This window comes from Alosa alosa, chromosome 8, assembly GCF_017589495.1.
Source record: "Alosa alosa isolate M-15738 ecotype Scorff River chromosome 8, AALO_Geno_1.1, whole genome shotgun sequence".
NCBI lineage: Eukaryota > Metazoa > Chordata > Actinopteri > Clupeiformes > Clupeidae > Alosa > Alosa alosa.
In genome coordinates this window covers 14,348,785-14,369,669 of record NC_063196.1, presented here as the reverse complement: position 1 = coordinate 14,369,669, position 20,885 = coordinate 14,348,785, and the positions used below count along the sequence as shown (strand labels likewise).

Here is a 20,885-nt window from a genome sequence, read left to right as displayed (position 1 = left end):
GCTTCTGTGAAGTGTCATTAAGGGAAACAAAAGCTGTATGCAGAATCAGAAAACAGGGGCTCTAATCTGACACCACAATGCGCCCCATGAACAAGTCTAGGCTAGAGGAATATGACGGAAGTTTACTTTAAATGCTAGTTGGTCGTCTACACAGAGAACTTCCTTGTTTGTGCGTTGACACACCCAATTATTCCGCTGACCCACCCATGATTGCTTGTAGGATTATAGGCGTAGTATTAAATTAGCAATATGATTTTTCCTAGTAATTCAATTAGCTTCAGTGCTGCAACACTTAACAATACAGTATTTGCCTGACAGGATTGTGCACTATACAAATTAGAGGACCAAGAGAGTCTAAATGGTCGTGGTTAAACGGTTGGACGAAACTTCGAACATCAGCTGAATTCAGTTAGTTAGCTTCAGTGCTGCAACACTTTACAGTTCAGTATTTGCCTGACAGGATTGTGCATTATACAAATTAGAGGCCCAAGAGAGTCTAAATGCCCGTGGTTAAAGGGCTGGACTAAACTTCGGACATCAGATAGTCCATCTCAAGGTCAATTTATAGCCAACGCCCTAGCAGACACACATTTTAACTCTTGTACATCATATTTTGTCGAGCAACACTTGCAACACAGCAACGCCTGAACTGTAACTTGCCTTTAAAGGCTACCGTACACACGAGAAACAGTAGTAATAGATTCATTAGTGCTGCACAAACTTCAAGAACACGTTTGTCTCTCTGGGAGGCCAATTAGGCTATTTCTCTGTAGCTCCCCACAACTAGTAAGTGGGCAGTTCTCGGTTTACAGTGTGTGATCATTGCCCAGAGTTATCAAATGACTGGATATATCCTAAATGCCATTCTCTCACAGGCATTTCACTGTGAAACTGAATTGTCTCACCTCACCTCACCTCAGACATGCCCCCTCAGGAGTCTACAGATGAAAATCGATATCATAATCTTTATTCATGGAGCACTTTAGGTGCTTTAAAGGATGTATTTATTCAACTACAAGCCAACAGCCAGGCTGAAAAGCAAATGTATACATGAATAAAATACCATAAAGAAGTAATTGAATGTCAGGCAGACCGGTTCAGAGTGACATACTTGGGTCCTCATTTACTAAAGCATGTACTTGATCAAACACAGCCTGGTACAATGTATTCTACCAACAGAGGACGTGACCATGGCACAGATGGGGGTCCCGCTCCAGGGTTTCAGAACTGCGTTACTGTAACACAATGCTCCCTGCTAATGCTTTTCAGCAGATACATAAATCAATGTGAAATAAAAAATCTGCCATACAATAGACTAGCTCAGACTCTACCCAGAGACAGTCCAGGTCTTCACAGATCAGAGAGAGAGAGGGGTGACTGGAGTCCAGTCTTTCTAAAATGGAGGAACTCAGACTACAGCGCACAGGTGTTAGTGTTGGACCAGACAAAGCTTGGATTGTGGCCGGTCTGTGTGGGCATCACCCTGGAGGACAACCATGGGCTAAGGCCAATTATTCTACCATACAGTGTCAGATCACATCACCCAAGAATTCCTTCCTACCCATGATAAGATATCCACAGCTATCCTGTGATATTACTCTAAAGATACAGATACATTTTTAGCCCGTATTTTTAGCCAGTATTTCAGCATACTGTGTATGTGTGTGTCTCTGTGCCTTGGCCACCTGAATTTCCCCTCTTCGGGATAATAAAGTTAGTAATAAACTTTGACTTTGACTAACCTAGTTGATATGTTTACATATGCCCTGCAACGTGGCCACTACTGTATTCTACAATGACACTGGAATGAGCTGGGACCCAATCTGGTGGGAATAATTGTGACAGTCCTGTGCAGTCAGATGCCAACTCAATTGCAATCCACAATAAGTAAACTGAGCCTGTAAGTGACTCTCGTTAGAGCGTTAGGATGCTCAAGCTTTGCCATATAAGGGCAGACCATTACCACAAGAGGGGTCTTAAAATACTAGTAGTATTTACTTCCACTGCAAACTCCTCAATAAGGGATTCAATCATAACACAGTTAATTAAGAAGAGAAGAGAAGAGAAGAGAAGAGAAGAGAAGAGAAGAGAAGAGGAGAGAAGAGAGGAAGAGAGAAGAGGAGAGAAGATGGGAAAAGTGGAGAGGAGAGGAGTAAATGAAATAAGCAGCAGAACGTTGTGTGCTGTGTTAGCAACTAGTGCAGTATACTGTGTAAACACCTAGCAGCATGCACACACACACACACACACACACACACACACACACAGACACACAGACACACAGACACACGCACACACACACACACACATACATACGCACACACACACACACACACATACACACACACATACACACACCCACGCACACACACACAGACACACCACTAGTTGTTTGTTTTTGAAAAAGAAAAGCCGTTGTTCTGTTCCCCCGGCTACTTTCCACACCTCCTTGGCAAACAAGAAAAAGGTAAAACAGAATAAGATAATAACATGCAACACAAATGCTGCAGTGAGGTGAAGCACACACTAATCCCGGCGCAGTGAGCTGCCTGCTACAACGGCGGCGCTCGGGGAGCAGTGAGGGGTTAGGTGCCTTGCTCAAGGGCACTTCAGCCGCTGGTCGGGGCTCGAACCGGCAACCCTCCGGTTACAAGTCCAGAGTGCTAACCAGTGGGCCACTGTCAAGTAAGGGATAACGGCCGCCGAGGACACACCTTGAAGGCCGTTATCCCGCTTATCACCCGGTTGCCACTGTAAAGCAAAGGAAACACACGGCTCCGTTTAAAAAGAAGCTCACTAGTTCAGCTTGTTGTACAACTTTCGTTGGCCCTATAACAGCGATAGCATGGACAGTAGCTTGTTTACAGTTGATTCCATTGTTGCAAAGCCTGCCTCCAGGCTCAACCGTCATCCTACTATCGTTGTTATAGTTACCATTCATAAGCATTGATATGGAACGGCGATTAAACTTTTTTTTACCAGATCTACTTCAAAGGTGTCCCGTTATTCAGAATTAAAAGCCACCCCGCCAGCCAATCAGAAAAAAGTATTTCTTCTCTCCGGGTGATAAATGGGTATAAAATTGATGCTTTGTTTGCTTGGTTTATGGTTAGTGGAAAGTCACATATAGGATTGCTTGACAGGTGGTTAGGCTTATGTTGATGATATGGGGCAATGTTTTGAGCAATGTGTTTGGAAAGCTGGTTCCATGTGTTGATAATTTGGGCTGATGAAAAAAATGTTGGGAGGCTGATGAAACATTTTGCCCAACATCAATGGTAAGAGTTCCTCTTAGCTCTCCAGGGTTTTTCAGAGGAGCACACCATCATAAGGTCCTAGGGCTTAGGCGGACATCTCACGGAACAGTCGTAGTAACATAGTAGTAGTTACTGTGTTTTGCTATGGTTTGGCAGTGGAACGTTAATGCTAATGTTAATGCTAATTTTAACCTTGTGACCAGGGAACTGTGCATGTGTGTGTGTGTGTGTGTGTGTGTGTGTGTGTGTGTGTGTGTGAGAGAGGGAGAGCCCTGATCAGGCCCTGACCTGGCTTCCCACTCTGCTGTTGCTGGCCTAGACCAGATGAGGACCACAACCCGGGGCCTGATTCAGTTATCCTCTGAGATGTGTGCAAAACTTACCCACTCACCGGTTCAGCAGGTGGGCCTCAGGAAGGGAGCCGGCATCTTGCTCCTACACAGAGCACAGGAAAGGGAAGAGGAGGATGAGGAGGAAGGTGGGGGGGGGGTGCAGGAGAAAGAGAGGAAGGAGAAGACTGTTAGGTGCATCACCACTGTTGAAGTGTCTTGTGATAGGACCAAAATTCCTTCCCTGTTAAACATCTTATTTCCAGTAATCTCCTTTTTTTTTCTCTCTATTTCTTTCCGTCTCTCACTAATTCCTTTCTTACAATCTCTCCTTCTCCCTCCCACCATCTATCTCTCTGTGTCTCTATCTTCACTTTTTTGTGGCAGGGATTCCTCGGAGGGGCAACCCACATGAAATTACTGTATCATCTGTCAGACTAGAAACAGGCTCTACCACACACACACACACACACTGCAAGAACACTCATACACTTACTGAGGCAATACTGCCTTCCTCGCTGTAAGAACGCACACACACGCACGCGCACACACGCACGCGCACACACACACACACACACATCCTCACTGAGGCAATTCTGCCTTAATCTCTGTAAGAAAAAATACACGCACAAACATATTTGTGTTCTTATCATAACAAAACACTGTGATGATACTGCCTGTTTATGAGAAGTCTCTCTGTGAGAACAGTTACACTTGTATCAAGTCGACAGACTGCCTCTATCCCACTTCCACACACCCACTCTGCCTTCAATGTCTGAAGATGTGGACCAAGTATGGCATTCATTATACATCAATGTGCTGGAGACAAGATACTTGTTCAGCCTCATCCGTGCATTCATTTTGTCAAAACGACAAAAATAACAACAGCTCCAAAAAAAAAAAACAAGACACAAACACTGGCCAGTCAGTGTACTGTGTGGTCTTCCACTGGCTTCGTATCAATGCTCGTCCTCTCTGCTCACACAAACAAAACTCTAAACAAACAATAATATGACACGCGTGCTGGCTTCCAAGCCAAACGAGCATCCACGAAAGGGACGCCAGACATGAACCACTAGCCTCAGTCTCAAACGAGCCAGCATGCAGACACTGTCTGTCCCCATTTCCAGCCACTGTTAAAATGTCGTTAAAATGCTGCTCTGGTTAAATGAGCTCAGTGACCCTCCTCAGTAGACTCTCTCCTCCTCCTCTTTAAGAGGTCTGCCGCCCCCGTGACACAAAGCATATTCTGCTGGTATGAAGTGACAAATTCTGCGGAGGATAATAGAGGCTTTGTCATGTTTCAAGAAGCTGCTTGTTCGGTGTGAGGTCGTGAGGGCCAGGATGCCAGATAATCTGGAAATCCCCTTCTCTTTGATGAGTGTGCTGTGCAGAAATTGGTATTAAATAGTGAGCTGCAGCCCCCAGTGGCCTAGACCCCCAATCCCTACGGAAATACGTTTTCATAAGCTTCTTACGTCACCTCTATTTATCAATTCTCAGTTTTTTTTTTTAAGTGCACAGGGTTGGGTTGCCTCTCTGTCTGTTTTCGAAAGCATGGACTGAAACAGCCCTGTCCCAGTCATTCTTATTAATGCACTCACCAAGCTGCAAGGCAAACACACCATCACACTGAGGGATTTGCCACTTCATTATCTGCAATAACAGAAAGCAACCAGAAACTTACTAGCTGCTCATAACTCATATGAACTTATCTGTATGGTCCATACACAATCCCATAGGTCCGGGGTGGGGGGTGGGGATTCTGGATGGTCTCCAAACTGAAGGTAGTGCAATTCATGGCAGAGATTTGGCACACACATAACATGCATTAATCATAGTTTATTCACATTCGCATAGTTGCCTGTCGCGCTCTCGTTCTAGAGCAGGATGAAGGAGGATTTGCGCGTGCATGCGACCCGAGCAGGTGGCTGTGAGCAGGTGCTGTCAGCCCCGTCATTTAGCCTACACCTCTCCCTCGTCACTTCAATTACCTTGTCCACTTTTGCTATCACACACATTGACACCTGTCACCTTGAAGGCGTGTAGCCTGCTACATTACCAGTTAATTTGTAATAACGATCATATTAACAGAAGATGGCTTGTCCGACTGTTGTCCAAACCGGCGGGCGATTGTATGGGCAACCACAGTTTTAGTAATCCTTTGCGTTTTCACCAGAACTGCAACGCGCAACAATTGACTGTTTAGCTCACTTCTACTCCGTGATGAGAACAAAATATTCACTATGAAATGATAGCAATAGTTCTATCCTTACAATAACATTCACAAATGTCATCGGGTTTTATTCCACCTGACGTTAACTTGCATGAGTGATGCAAAACATGGTTTTCGGATGTGTTGAGCAATCAACGTTATGCTAAACAAATACAGAGAGAGAGTGACAAATAAAAATACTACAAAACTTCCACCAGCTCAACGTTTAGCCATTCGTTTTTAATTTGCATACAACGTAAACGCGACAACATCTGGCCATGTTGCAGACCAAATGACCCAACGATATTGCATGCTGTCTAAGAGTGAAAGGCAGATCTACTCTAAACTATCACAAGGTTTTGCACAACAGCAACAAATTTTTCATTCATATATTTATGTAATCATGTCACAGAACACAGCATGTAAACACTTCCCTCACGTTGCGCGATGGCTAACGTTGACTGTAACAGCAGCAACTAGCTAGCTTTGCTTTGCTAGCTGCCTGTTAAGAGTTTTAGCCTGGTTGGTTCTTAGCTCTCAGTTTAAAGCGAAGCCATTCACGTATTTCGTGAACGAATTGAGTGTAAATAAAAAATAAAAACACCAATACAGGGACACAAAACGATAGTTGTAGGCACAGCCATTTCTGCCATACTGTTTCCATCAACGTTAGCTAGCTGCCATACACATGTTCTGCGTAGAGATTAACAACAGACAGGGTACAATCTGGCTAAATTTCCTCTACAGTGTGTGTTTCACAGTTAACGTTAATATTTATGCTTTTATAGGAATTGTCATTAACTGAGCAAAGGATTGATGTCTAAAGATGCACACATTTAAGCTCTTAATCTAACCTGGGATGGATGGAGGAGTTCCATAGATGTTCGTGGTAAGGTCTTTTTTTTACAATTACGAGCCTATCCGTCTGTCATGCACACCACGGCAGTGCCCAATTCTCCTCAGCCAACAGGGACTTCTAAACCCAATTAGTCCCAGTCCGGACAGTCTGCAATCCTGCTATCTACTGATCTACTACCACCCAACCATTTCACAAAACGCCGAAAATAAACAGTTTGCTCTTACGCGAATGGGTGATCACGGGTAAATCCGACGTGAGAGTGATGCTCACAGAGGCTGGGTCGGGATTTTCCCCCCTCTTGCTTCCAGCTACTGGCTCAGTTTTTATCCCTCCTAACGTGCCCGCGCCCGGGTAGCACTGGCCCTCCAGTGGATAGCGGCTCGCTTGCGGTCGGTAAAGAACCCCCCTCAGTAAATGAATGACAGGAACGTCAACGCGTGAGTCATCGAGATCCTCCTCCTCTGCCTTGCCTCTTCCCCCTCAAGTGCCGAATGTGATTTGGGCCGATGACGGTCTTCTCCTGGAGCGCTCTTTCGCGCGGCAATGGCCGTTCTGTGGAAGAGAGACAATATGGCAGGCACTAATAGTTAGGTGTGCAAACAGTGACCTCCTTAGATATCCTCTGAGCCGCGCAGCAGTCCTGTGTTGGACTTTTAACTTACGCGAGGAGCTCTATAGCGTACGTCTCCGTTTAAAGTCGCTCTTGACATTTGTTTTATTTATTTAACGTAGCCTAGTCTAAATTGGAACTAAGCATCACATGACAACGCTCTCTCCTTCTGTTTGCCTGCCTGTGCGTGTGTGTGGAGTGTCACTGAAATCACATCCACAGGACGGATGTTCTGCACTCTGCAGTAGGCTAGGCCTAGGCTAAATGCATTCTTAAAACTATAGACTACTTTATTATGATCGATGGGAACTCAATGTATGCAGGCAATTGTAGGCCTATTATCTTATTTACACACACACACACACACACAGGCAATTTTATATCATGTTTATTTTTAATGTAAGCCTATACTTCATTATGGGGGCACAATAATTTCATTGTAGCCTTAGAAAGCCTACAGCAGGCTAGGCTATAATGACAATAAATAAATTCAATTAAGTTGTTCTGGGTGCTTGTGGCAGTGTTTGCACTATATGGCTATCACCACAGGAAAATGAGGTGGCAATGACACATCTTGAAAATTATACCTAATTAATTAATGACTACTGTATATGTGACATTTTATTTAGACCATACTCAGTTTGTTTCTATGCAGTCTTATTTCCATAGGCTATCATTTAAATGGGGTAAAAGTATTTTTTTAAGTGGACACGATTTTGTCATGGTGTTGGTATGTGATCTTAGGAGATCCCAAACCTGTTCAAAAACCTGTAACATGACTGTGGTCAGCCAGTAAGTAGCCCAATGTAAACATATAAATTAGCCCACAGCATTTCAGCTTTAGATATTTGCTTAACCACGCTATTGTTTGTACAGTAGGCTAGCCTATAATAGTTCTTCCTCAGTAAATCCTGACAAGCCTGTTAGCCAATTTGAATTTGCTCTGCAGGTCAAATTTTCTAACAGGTTTGTCTGGGTTCACCCAGACTGTAATAGTTCCACAGCCTTATAAGTGAAAAATATGTCAAATCTTTTAATAAGTTTGGTGTTGATTGGAGTCATTGTTTGGATTGGACTACACACAATGTGTTCTTTTCACCAGCATCATGCATGTTAATATTGTATAACCAGTTTGACTGACAATGTATGAATTTACCTGCAGCACCAGGTCTGTGCAAAAGAAACTATATTTTCAGTATTGCTATTTGTTTTGTAGACATCTGATCTTCTGAGTTGATCAGGGTAAAAAAATCACCCCCCTCTTTGTAGGCTGTCTAATAGGCAAAATACCTGGCATCAAGAATTACCAATCATTTTTAGGAACAATAACCCTAACTGCACTGAAACTTCACCCAATTGGCTTGGCTGCTTTAGGTTCAACATGCAGCTTGTGCTTTCATTTGCATGTTCAGCGCCCTTATCTTGAAAGTGTGGATGACCTTGTGTGTCTCATATCAAGGGAACAACAGGCCTAGCTGCTCTGTGGTATAATTGCAGTCTGTTCGTAGACGGTCAGGGCTATGGATTCTTCCTCTTTAGTGGTTTGAGGCATGGAATGGCAGCCAGTTATGGCAGATGCTGTTTGGTTCTTGTGGGCGTCAGGGTGTCAATGTGTGGTGAGTTTTTCTCCCCAAACTGTGAAAAACACATCCATGGTCCCCACCGTGTTCATTGTGATTAATCACACATTGGGAATTAAAAATTCGGAGACATGGCAAGAGGCCATTTTAATCATCTAAAAAAAAGCACTTGCCAAAAACACAACCAAAATAAACAGTGTGTCACAGGAAACCTTAGTGGAACTCTCTCAGTTTAGTTGCAGCGTGATCAGTGGTCCTTAACATCCAGGTTTGCTGTGGAGTGCAGTGCTGTGTAGATGTGGATGGGCCCCACCCTTGTTGCATATTTTTAGCCTCGGCAACCTGGGCCAGATGCAGTGAAATGAATTCACTGACATCCAGGTCATTATGAAGAAACCCAGTAGCAGCCAGAGCAGCTGTACTCCCAGGGAGCAGGTTGAGGGGAGTGGAGAGTGAAGTGTGTGTGTGTGTGTGTGTGTGTGTGTGTGTGTGTGGGGGTTGACTAGGGCAGATCTAGTCCTGGACTGAGTCCGTCCGGCGGTGAAGGAGGTCATCATGCTTAGCCCCTGTGAATACTCAAAGGCTTCTCCTCAGGTCCAGCACTCTCTCCCTCACACTGCAAACTCATTAAACCCCTGTTATCCAACACCTCCCATGGTCTCTGAACAGATGGAGAGACACGCTCATATTCCTGGAAGTCAGAGAGATAGAGGGAGAGAGAGAGAGAGGGAGGGAGGGAGGGACAAACTGAGTGATAGAGAGAGAGAGATTAAGAGAGGGAGGGAAAGGGAAAGAAAGAAGGACAGAGAGAAAATGGAGAAGGACAGAACCAAGGGATAGAGAGAGGGAGGGAGGGAAAGAGAGGAGGTGGGCAGGGAGGTGGAGGAGTGTTTACATAACCTCCAGAATCATATTAAAAGTCGACCTGCGGTTGCCTCCAGCCCAGCAGTCCTCTAATTAGCTGACTTCCTGCTTGCCGGAATGTGTTGCGGCTACCGCCTCGGCGACGACCTCTAGGTGAGCGAGTGCAGTGAATGACGTCAAGTGTGATGAGGGCCGAGCTGGTCATTTAAACATTCCGCGGACCGTCGCCTCACGCCTCCTCTGACATGATCAAGGACACCAGAATAAGCACTCTGTTCCTGGGGCTTGTACTGGACACCATAGCGAATTAAAGAGCCAAATGAACATTTTGAGAAAGCTGTCTGAAGCCTTTTCATTTCTTTGGTACCAGCAGGACCTGTGGCAGTACACATCAATCGTGTGTGTTCCTTCTTTGGTGAGGGAGCAGTCTCAAGCCTTAGTGTTACTGTGCGTCAGGTGAGTATACATACAGTAAAGCTCTGAGTGTGTGTATATGAGGGTGTACAAATACAGTAAAGCTCTGTGCGAATGTCTGTGTACCTTACCATTTTTTTGGTGACCACTAATCTACAAAGGGCACCAGTGATGCATGGGCAGACTACAGGAAGTATAATAACAACTATCCATCCGTAGCGTATGCAGTTATCCATGTGTTATAACCAAGTATAATAACCAAGGCCTTAGATCTTTTTATCCAGCAGGAACCAGTACTGAAGAATGCACCGCCCAGATGGACAGATGTATGTTTACTGATGTTTAACTGGATGTGGGCCAAATATACTGGTCACTGCTGTTCCAGGGATAGTAGATACTGTACCTAGCAGACCTGTGACTTTGCGTTATGCATTATAACGCAATAGGTAAGGTTCATAGAAGTACTTTAAAACTTTATGCAATTAGTCTATCTATCTATCTATCTATCTATCTATCTATCATTTGTTCATTTTGCGGTGGACATGTGAATCCAACCCAGGATCATCATACCATGTGATCTCCAGGTCCATCCAGAGATAGGAGGCAGATGAGTCCAAACTGAACTGGACTGCAGTCAGGTTGAATATGGGCCAATTTTGTTTCCAGAGTTGGATGCTGCTTACCTGAGAGGGCAGAATTCCGACTATATATGAAATATAAGAAGCCTTAATTTGAATGGCTTTTTATGATTGAATCTTTAAAAACTCTAAAATGTATTTATGATTGCAAGACCACAACAGAGGGAGATTTACAGTATGTTGGCGGTGTGTATACATCGTTGCATAGTGGGAACATAAATTCTGAACAGATTGTAAAAAAAAAAACACAACCTCAAACAGAAGGGATGAATTCATGAAAAGCATAATGTATTTTTCTGTAAATATTTCTTTTCTCTGTTTGAGATTCCCTCAAAATTCAGTGTTTGCAGTCTGGAGATCCAAAAGGACAGTGCCTGAATACTCTTACGCAAAGGGGGGAAAAACATAAAGGGGCAGTCGTTGCCAAGGAGATGGCAGGAAATAGGCCATAGGAAATTCCCCACCACCACCACCCAATGGCACTGTGTGCTCATGTGGTTCCCGCTTTGATAGGGATCTGCCCAATAAAGAGGACTGCAGCTGGGGCGGGCGGCGGATGGATCACACTCTCCGCTGCTATGAATAATTCCCTTTCAAACACACAGGGCCTCCCCTCTCCTGCCCAGTCTGACCAGATGTCTCGATATCATCAGCTAAACTCCTCCGCAAACGCTCGCACACTCTTTCCCTCAGTGTCCTTCAGAGACAAGGCCTACATCCTGAAATAACAACATCTCAAGACAAATATTGGGTTATTACATTTTGGAATGAGTGTGGATGCAACTGAGCCTACTTGTACATATTTATTTTGCAGAAGCTCATTACTTTCTTTGTGAATAGGCCCAGCACTTTCCTTTCCTAGTGGGGATGAGGACAGACATCCAAGCTTTCTCTTACATAACTGTGGAGGGTGATTTGACATGTACTGTAACTACCAAGCCATCATTGGTAGTGTCTTTAGAGCACTAGAGCCTCAAGGTCACTTGAATCATCCCAGATAATTTGCTCTGCCCTCTAACCCCTATCTGTCACCATGGCTACAGTCTACAGGCAGGAACCATCATCATAAAAACGATAAAGTACAGCCATAAAGGTGTCCTGACACTACCTGTTTTACACACAGTTATACTCTTATGGGGGCACACCACAGCGACCCCCTAAGTCCAGCGAAGAGCGTAAATAATTTCAATGGCACATTGCCCAGAGAACAGTGGATTGGAACAGATACTCCCATTGACTTAAAAATATGGACACAGTCTCATGCTCAACATTCTGAAGAAATAAAGCCAAAACTGGTTGGCCATATTGGCAAAACTGGGGCCACAGAATGCAAACAGAAGTCTGCTATAAATTGACCATACTTGGCTGAATTGCCACCATTTCTGATTTGATCTGCCATTGATTTGATTTTGTTTACGTGTGTGTGTACACTACCGGTCAAAAGTTTGGGGTTGCTTAGAAATGTCCATTCCACTCCATTATAGACAGAATACTAGCTGAGATCATTCGCATTGTTTTTTTTTTTAATCAGGGCAGCAGTTTTCAGATTATATTATTTGCTTACATAATTGCAAAAGGGTTCTCCAATGTTTTCTCAGTTTCATCAGATTAGTAAACAGAATGTGCCTTTGGAACATTGGATGAATGGTTGCTGATAATGGGCAATGTAGATAGTGTATTAAAGATCAGCCATTTCTTTCTTCAACAGTCGGGAACCCTTTAGCAATTATGTTGCACTAAGGCTGAATCCATACATAAAATGGCTGTTATCTAATGCTGGGACTCAGTCTCCTCTGAGGTCCTCTGTTGGTACAGTTAACACTGTTCACTCGGAGTTGGAGGGGCTGAGAGACGTGAGTGTGCAGGCTGAAATCCTTAAAAGGCCATTATCTGTTCCTCCGTGCTGGAATTTAACATTTTCCATTTAGTGCTCGAAGCTACAGTACTGGCGATAAAAATAAATACTGGGGGTGTGCTTTGCAAGGGAACCTCAGGGCACCCCATTGAATGTTAAATAATGCTATGGTGGACTGGGCGCACTACCAAGCGCTGTGTCTGATATAAGCAGACCATGGCTTATATGTGGCCCTGACCAGGAACCTGTCTGGACTTGGCTCGTGGCCGTTTTTTTTTTTTCAACCATACTGAAGTGATATCTGTGGAAGAGTCTGTCTAGACAGGCATATAAACATCCATTTTGCTTTATATTATGTTTCATTTCCCAGTCCATTTGAAAACACCCCTGTTCAGTCCTGCCATCTACTTAAAGTTGGCTTGCCTTTGACAGTCAGTAATTAGAGACTATGGCTTTAAGAGACTAGAAATTGTGGACATGGAAGAGAAAGCTCTGTATTTGGTGTGTCAAAGAGAAGAGTGTGTTTGGTAATGTGAGTGCATTTGTGTGTGTGTGCGTGTGTTCGCTTCCCTTAGTTTAGCTGGAGGGTGTATCAAAGAGCTCTGAGACATCACGAGGGCCGTATACACCAGCAACGTTTATTTAACCACAACTCATGTCCCACTGGACTCCACTTTGTACAGTCAGTGTGTCAGTTTCACTTTGTTTCCTGCGTGTCAGTGTGTTTTTTCAGCTTCTCAAGAACATATACACATTTATATTAATGTATATATTAATGTATTAACAAAACAAAACAAAAACATGAACATACAGTACAACAAGGAAATGGTAAGGAAAGGGAAAAAATGCAAAAGACATTTCTGAAATCGCCACCAATGGTCAGTAGCTATGCGGGAGGGATAGTGCACACAGACTACTGCATAGCAGACTGCCTTCATAGCGGCCAGACATCTCTGGAGCAGATCCGACCGCAAAAGATCAGAGACAGAGCCGTAGAGTATCCAACCACTGAGACAACCGTACAGCAGTCGAGTTTCAGTACACAATGGCATTCTCACATATAGCTTGCATCTCCCCAAACTGAACATTAACCCAGGCAAAAACATATTAGACAAAAGGCACAGGACTGCCGCGTCAACATAAACACTCGTGGTTAAAATGTAAAAGATGTCTGTACACAAGACAAAGTGTTGAGTGATAGTTACTCCAAACCCCAGCCGCATTGCTATGATGTGGGTCAAGAAGCAAAACATCAGAGGGGGCACGTCTGAGCGCCGTGACATGTTGAAGGAGGTTAAGAGATTTACATGGCAATAAGTATGCAAGCATACAACAATTCACAACAGTTGGACTATCATTGCGCTTTCCATACATTATGATTCTCATATCAACATGGCATTAGAAATTATAGCCCGTTTGTTCAACTGTGTCCTGTCCCACAACATGATATCAAATGTACAATCATGCGTAATTAACAGGCATATTTAGCGTCATTCCAACATACAGTAGCTCAGTGCAACGCAAGCACCAGGTGGCAGCCGAATGTGGGACGGGTTTAGTCCAGATCTGGTCCAGATGTGTTGGAGACTTGGCTGCAGTCTCGGGTGGCAAATGAAGCAATTTCTGCCTCTATTTCTGATATGTGGGTCAGGGTCAGAGCAGCCCTTCCCTCAGGTTATGTGTGTATGTGTGTGTGTGTGTGTGTGTAGGTGCTCTCATATGGGTGTGCATTTGTGACCATTCCGGCTTGTAGAAGTACACTTGACAAACAGACAGACACACGCACACACACACATACCTGGATTACCCAATCAAGCCCCTGGTGATCATCTGACATGCGGAATGAACAACAGTGTACCAGATTTGGAAAGACAGCTGCCAACTATCATATTTTGGATTCGGCAGTTGGTGACTCTAGCAGCACAGAGTATAAGTATAAGTATAAGTATAAGTATACTTTTTTGATCCCGTGAGGGAAATTTTGGAGCAGAGATGAGCATGTTTCAGCTACAGCAGTGGCAACAGTGCACATGGGCTTGATCAGGTTCAGAGTCAACTCACATCCTTCTCAAAGGAAGCTATAACTAAGCACCTTGGTGTTAGTATTAATTGTTACCTAAGGTCTCCTCTGCATTGTAGCTTGAATGTTATTCCTCATTTTTGTAAGTTGATTTAGATGAAAGTGTCTGCTAAATGACTAAATGAGATAAATGATAAATTAAATGAAGCATATTCGAGCATATTCTGTGATTCTTGTCCCATACACTTTTCGTCAAATTAATTCAATAACTCCTCTGGGTCCTCTATGTGTTTCTGCACAAAACACACTGTGTGTGTGCTACAAAAAACCTCTGGTTCTGTGAATGGGAAACAAACATACTGTAGCCAATCACCCAAATTCCAGTCAACATGATGCTTCAGGTGAACAGCAAGTATAATTTGATTGGCTGTTGATCTTAAATACCAACTTATGAAAAAGACGGGGGCAAAACTTGAACAAAACTGAATTGCGGACTTCATCTTTAATGGTGGAAGCCTGGGGAATCAACTTTTCTACGTTCTGGGTCACACCAGTCGGTTCCGATTGTGTCCAGATCTAGTTTTCTAGAAGTTCCTAAGTACTTTAATGGTGGAAGACACTCATGGTTCCAGTCATTAAAATTCCCCCCAGGCTGCTGAGGGAGATGTGTGTGTGTGACTTGAGAAGGGCCAGGCCTCAGTAAGCTGCGCTCTTGAGAGCAAGCGAAGCGGAGCACTCAAGGGCCCATTAGCGATCCATCCGGATGGGAGACTGCTGTTGGCGTCGCCGGCCATCGGCCCCTGAGAGGGACTCATCAGTTTGCTCCAGTGCCACTTCCTGCCAGATGCTGATGTGAGTGATGTTCAGTAGTGGAACATGCAGGTGGCTTTTGTCCTCACAGCAGACAGCAGTGAACCATTTTTCAAGGTTCACTTTATGTCACAGTTCACTTTTTTTCACTTTTTTGCCAAATTCAGCCAACAGTTTACGTTTTGCCCAATTCACTAATCACCAAATTTACATAGTTCCCTTTTTGCCAAATTCAGCTGATTGCTTGTCATATAGCTCTATAGTTGTGTGTTTAGAGTGTGTGATTAAAACAAACAAACCAAAACAAAAACAAAACCTCTGGCGTTCCTACGCAGTACTGCCACTGTGAACGGGAAGCAAACACAGTGGCTCAGACATAAACAATCCCAGCAACATGTTGCATCAGGAAGGAAAGGATGTTGTTTGGTTGGCTGCTCAAATATAAACTACCTTACGCCAGAATCACATGCTTCACCTTCAAAGACAGAATCTACAGGCCTGTTTGCGTTGTTTTAGAATGCGTCTGGGTGATCCGATCACAAGTGTTCAGCCGAGACACATTGCGGTTTACACACATACACATTCAAGGTGTACAGCCAGACATTGCTGACCACCTGTGTTTAGATTCTGCTATTGTTAGCATCACATTCCTTAGAACTCCCATTGCCTGGGATGCATCAGAATCCATTAGCGTCTACACTACAAAAGATATGTGGTCAAATGCGTCTCAGACCACCTCGACAAGTGGTTTGAGTGATTGGATCACAATGTGTCTTGGTGGTTGTTTACCCTTGTATTTAGAACTGCCCACCTGTGATTGGATCACCCAAGACAAATCATAAAAACTAATGTAAACAGGGTCCAAGAGAGAGAGAATCATCTATGGAATAAATGCTGCAGGACACATGCTGTGTCTGTGAAATGTGTAGATTGGCGTTTATTTGAGCAGACACTATGTAAGGGGTTCAAAGGTTATGAATGTGTATATACTATGCATGTATGGGTAATCTTGATATAATATATGTATCATTTCTTTATCATCATCAATGTTTTTATGTACATTTCTATGTTAATGCATCATACCAGACATTTACAAGTGTACAACACATGCAGGTGCATGAAATATCATTCACTCCCAAACCCAAACTATTCCTAGTTTGGTTATTATTATAATCTAAACAAAACAAAAACAAATACACAAACAAAAAAAGTTGTAAAATATATTAAATGTAAAAGAAGATATGGAATTGACCAAATTTCTACAAAATATGTTAAATACCTCAAATAATATCTTACAAGACACATTACCACAGTTATGAATGACCTATCGATGCAGCAGCAGTCTTAAGGAAAACAGAAGACCAGTGGTGAGTCACAGAACAGGACGGCACTAGGAAGCAAGGTTTTGGGTTGGCCAGATCAACTGTGATACGGGAAAGCTGAAAACCTCACAATTCTGAGCGTTCTTCAAAATCTGAGCAATCTCTAACTTCTGCTCATGTGTTGAAAGTGCCAATTCAGGTTCACCTGCAGTCATCTGGGTGAGTGTAACCTGCTTTGTGGTTATAACACCCTCTCACTGCCCAGGGGCAGACATTTCGGTCTGACCTCGTATAACGTACAGTGGCATAGTCAATCTGCAACCTCAATCTACCACGGCCCAGGTCACTTCACCTGTGAATAAATATATACATCAGATCGCCCACTATGGAATCCACATTCTTTTCTTTTATAATCCATTATTCTAATCCATTACTCTTCTCAGGTGTCTTCTTGTCCAGGAGGGTTGTACTAAAGATGCAGTAGTAAATTCCCTTGAGTCACTCATGTCTACCTCATGCATAACACACAGAGGTGTGTTCCCCAGGAACCAAACCCCTTCAGTCTGTCCACAACAAGACGTCCCTCACTCTAACAGGTGCAGAGGTTTTTCCAGACCCTGCTGGTCGAACCATTTAAGGTGAGGAGACTTCAGGTAAACCTGGAGGAGAACTGCAGTACTACTGCAACAGTGGCGATCCTGGTTATAGGAGAGCACCTGGTGGTGGTGGAGGGGGGTGGGTGGGGGTCTCCTCACCCTTGGTCCCTACCCTCCGACACACACACACACACACAGCTAACGAAAAGGGCTCCTAACCCAAGCCGAACCGAAGACAGAGAGGCTTTAGGGGTTTTGGAATCTGGCAACACAAACTCTCATGGCATTCGATAAAAATCCAACATTAGCTCTCTTCAATATTATTAAAAACGATTATAATTTATGATGATGATGGTACTCTTGCTAGGGTAGAGTTTTTAGTGCACATGTAGTAGTATAAGTCCACTTACTAGCAATGTTACTCCACAAAACAGTCCACAATATGAGGTTCCCATAGGACTAAATAATCTTAAGAGTACACATCGGAAACAGTCGTGCAACACAGTAGTTCAAGTAAGTCCTTTTTTTTCGTTCTCTCTGTCTTTAAGCAAAATCTCTATTTTAACTATGGTCGTACCCAAAGGTTTAAAAGAGATCATTTAACAACATAGAAATTAAAAATAGGTATTTACATATGCCAACAGAACTACAGATTCTGAGAGTGTAAGTGTGCATATGTGAGAGCTTTGTGTGTGTACAGTATGTGTGTGTGTGTGTGTGTGTGTGTGTGTGTGTGTGTCTGTGTGTGTGTCTGTGCGTGTGTGTGTGTGTGTGTGTGTGTGGGACAGTTTCAGAAGTGTGTGTGTGTGTGTGTGTGTGTGTGTGTGTGTGTGTGTGTGTGTGGGACGGTTTCAGAAGGGTGTGTCAAACACCCTTTCGGACAGACTTTCATCTACATCCTCCTCAGACGGCGATGTTTTGCGGTTCAGTCTCTCGGTTGTCGTGGAGATGGACATTTTGGAGAGGTGCAGGCAGCCTTTAGCCGTGTCCTGCACAAACTCCTGAATCTCCACCGGAAGTCGCCTGAACTTGTCCTGGTACTCCTGGTCCAGCTCGCCTTGCAACTGTGAGGTGCACACAAACAAACATACAAACAGTAAACAAACAAATAAGCATTCAGAAAAAAACAAAACAAATGAAACACTGTTATCGCCCCTGTAATCAGAGTTAATCTGCGTAAGTATGCACTATGCCATTTTAGGAGTAAGTCATTCACAGATAGGTTATTTAAATCTGATGTATCTGGCCATACAGTCAGAGGGATGCAGAGCTGCATAGCAGTCAGTGCCCATCCTCTTCCAGCATGGTTAGATGAGCAGCATATGAACAGCCAATCAAATCTGACTGAGCCACTGACTCTGCAGTGCCACCCCAGCCATCACATGCTACCAGCTCAGAGACAGATTCATGGCCAATCAGGGCCAGCTTAGTGCCACATCCATGCCAGAGTTCAGTAACAGTCTAGGGCAGGGTTAGCAAGCAGCATCTTCTAGGCGGATGTAGGGTCATGGTACAGGGTAGCACAGCTCTTTAATCATGCATCATCCATACTGACTTCACATAACACAAATCTGCATCAGTGATCTCCCCTCTGAGACACCCTGTACAAAGGGAAATGGCTAGGTTTGGACCACCAGTCTCACAAAAATGTATTTCCCAAGCCGAGAAAATAACAGTTTATCTTTGAAATTGCAGCCCAAATGAAGTCTATATCGGTATTATGAGATAGGAAACTGACAGTGTGTACTTTGGACCTCTGTATGAATCCAGTACTTTACCTACTGCAGGTGAAATTAGAATATAAATGGGGGTGTTGGGGGGCTGTCCTGTTTTCTAGAGAAAGAGGGAGTCTCAGACGCCCTCATCCTCCATGGGCTTGCGCAAATCTGTGTTTCTTCCAGGCATCCCGCCCCGCAATGATTAAAGATGACAGAATTGTATTCATCCTGACCCAATAATTGCTTTAAAGCGCGTTCGACTGGTTAACTACCCCGTTCAGGCTCCTGGGAGCGTCGCAATTAAAAGGAAATCACGCGAGTTGAGGAGCACGTCGCACACAGCAAGCCTGAGATGCAATCAAACGCTCCGAGCGCGACGTGCTACCTCTCATGAACCTCACTCAGGTAGCACGGCATTCTGGGAATGATCCTGTCCTGATTCACATCCTTCAGGTGTGTCTGTGACAGCAGCTGCTTAATCCTGATCAATGCCAGAAAGGGAGAGAGAGAGAGAAAGCGGGGGATATAGAGAGGAAACAAAGAAAGGATAAGATAAAGAGAGAGGGATATAAAGAGAGAAGGGAGGGAGGGAGAAAGAGAAAGAGAGAGAGAAGAGGGGAGCCACTGTGAGAGCTGTCAGTCAGTCTGCATCTGGCACTGACGTGGAGATGCCCCCAGATGGCTAAGGATGCAGACACACAGGCACACACACACGCACACACACACACACAGACACAGTCACTCGCACTTATACACACATTTATATACAGACATAACTATGGACCAACATAATCAAAGACATTCAAACATGCACACACACACACACACACACACACACACACACACAAATATACATACAGACAAAAGTGTGACCCACTTTGGGCCCGGGGACATCTGTTGCCCCCCTGCCAGTGACGGCACAAAGGCCTGCGGATTAGATGTGCTACTGAGATACCCCACAGACAGAGGGCACGAGCCTGGCATCCCTTTCAAACTGCAGCAAACACACACACACACACACTTATTCACATACAGTGCTGTGCAAAAGTCTTTATTTAGCTTATTTATCACTCTCACACGTAGAATACAGTAATATCAGTCTAGCATATGACCCGAGAACAGAGGAAATATGTAGACAGTATTTAAATACACATAAAATATAGTTTCTGATACCAGTCCAATTTTAGTTGCCATTGGATTTGTTGTTTTAGCAGTGTTATAATGCCATCCTTCAACTGCCATTGGATTTGTTGCTTTAGCAGTGTTATAATGACCAGTCACCCAAGGCCGAAGCTCTTGACGGAGCTCTACAAAGCCAAAGAGCAGTATCTGCAAAAATGCCAAACTGAGAAAAACAGCTTTTTGTGTTTTTCTTACACCAAGTATAAGCATCAAATTATATTAAACAACAAGGGGTATGATTAGATAGATCAAAGTAAGATGAATATTAAATATTTAGTTTTTTGACATTTAGGCAAAATTTGGTAGTTAAATAGGCTATACTGCGCTTTGCCTTTGCCTTTGCTTTTGCATTACTGCTTATTCTTACGTGGCCATACAATAACATTTTGCAGTAAGTGTAGCAAGTGATCATAATCCCTCAGTTTTTATATTAATTAAGGAGGTATTTACTACATTTTTAGTGAAGATATGCTGCTTGATGGCTTAAAAATGGCAACTCTGTCATTTATAAACATTTATGTTAAAATGGAACAAAATCAATCGGGTATTCTTGTAGACTTTCATGTCAAGCAATATTGCATTGCTGCACACCAAAACCTAACCTTTGACACCTTTA

The 20,885-nt window shown here is 43.6% G+C and overlaps 2 protein-coding genes across 7 annotated transcripts in view; both read right to left on the bottom strand.

Moving 5' to 3' along the window:
- Window positions 1-7,452, bottom strand: part of LOC125299519 (1-phosphatidylinositol 4,5-bisphosphate phosphodiesterase beta-4-like) — a 94,549-nt gene extending 87,097 nt beyond the window's left edge. Inside the window, exons 1-3 of one of the 6 annotated variants that reach the window (XM_048250823.1) lie at window positions 7,323-7,452; window positions 6,885-7,212; window positions 3,641-3,692 (exon numbers count right to left, since the gene is read on the bottom strand). The gene's annotated coding sequence lies outside the window, so the exon portion shown is untranslated. The other 5 variants (XM_048250822.1, XM_048250824.1, XM_048250828.1 and 2 more) reach the window with 5 other exon arrangements.
- Window positions 7,453-13,243: 5,791 nt separating this feature from the next.
- The window catches only part of LOC125299518 (1-phosphatidylinositol 4,5-bisphosphate phosphodiesterase beta-1-like), a 152,963-nt gene continuing 145,321 nt past the window's right edge, over window positions 13,244-20,885 (bottom strand). Inside the window, 1 exon segment of the mRNA XM_048250819.1 lies at window positions 13,244-18,433. Coding sequence (XP_048106776.1) covers window positions 18,221-18,433 — 213 coding nt within the window. The 3' untranslated portion in view covers window positions 13,244-18,220.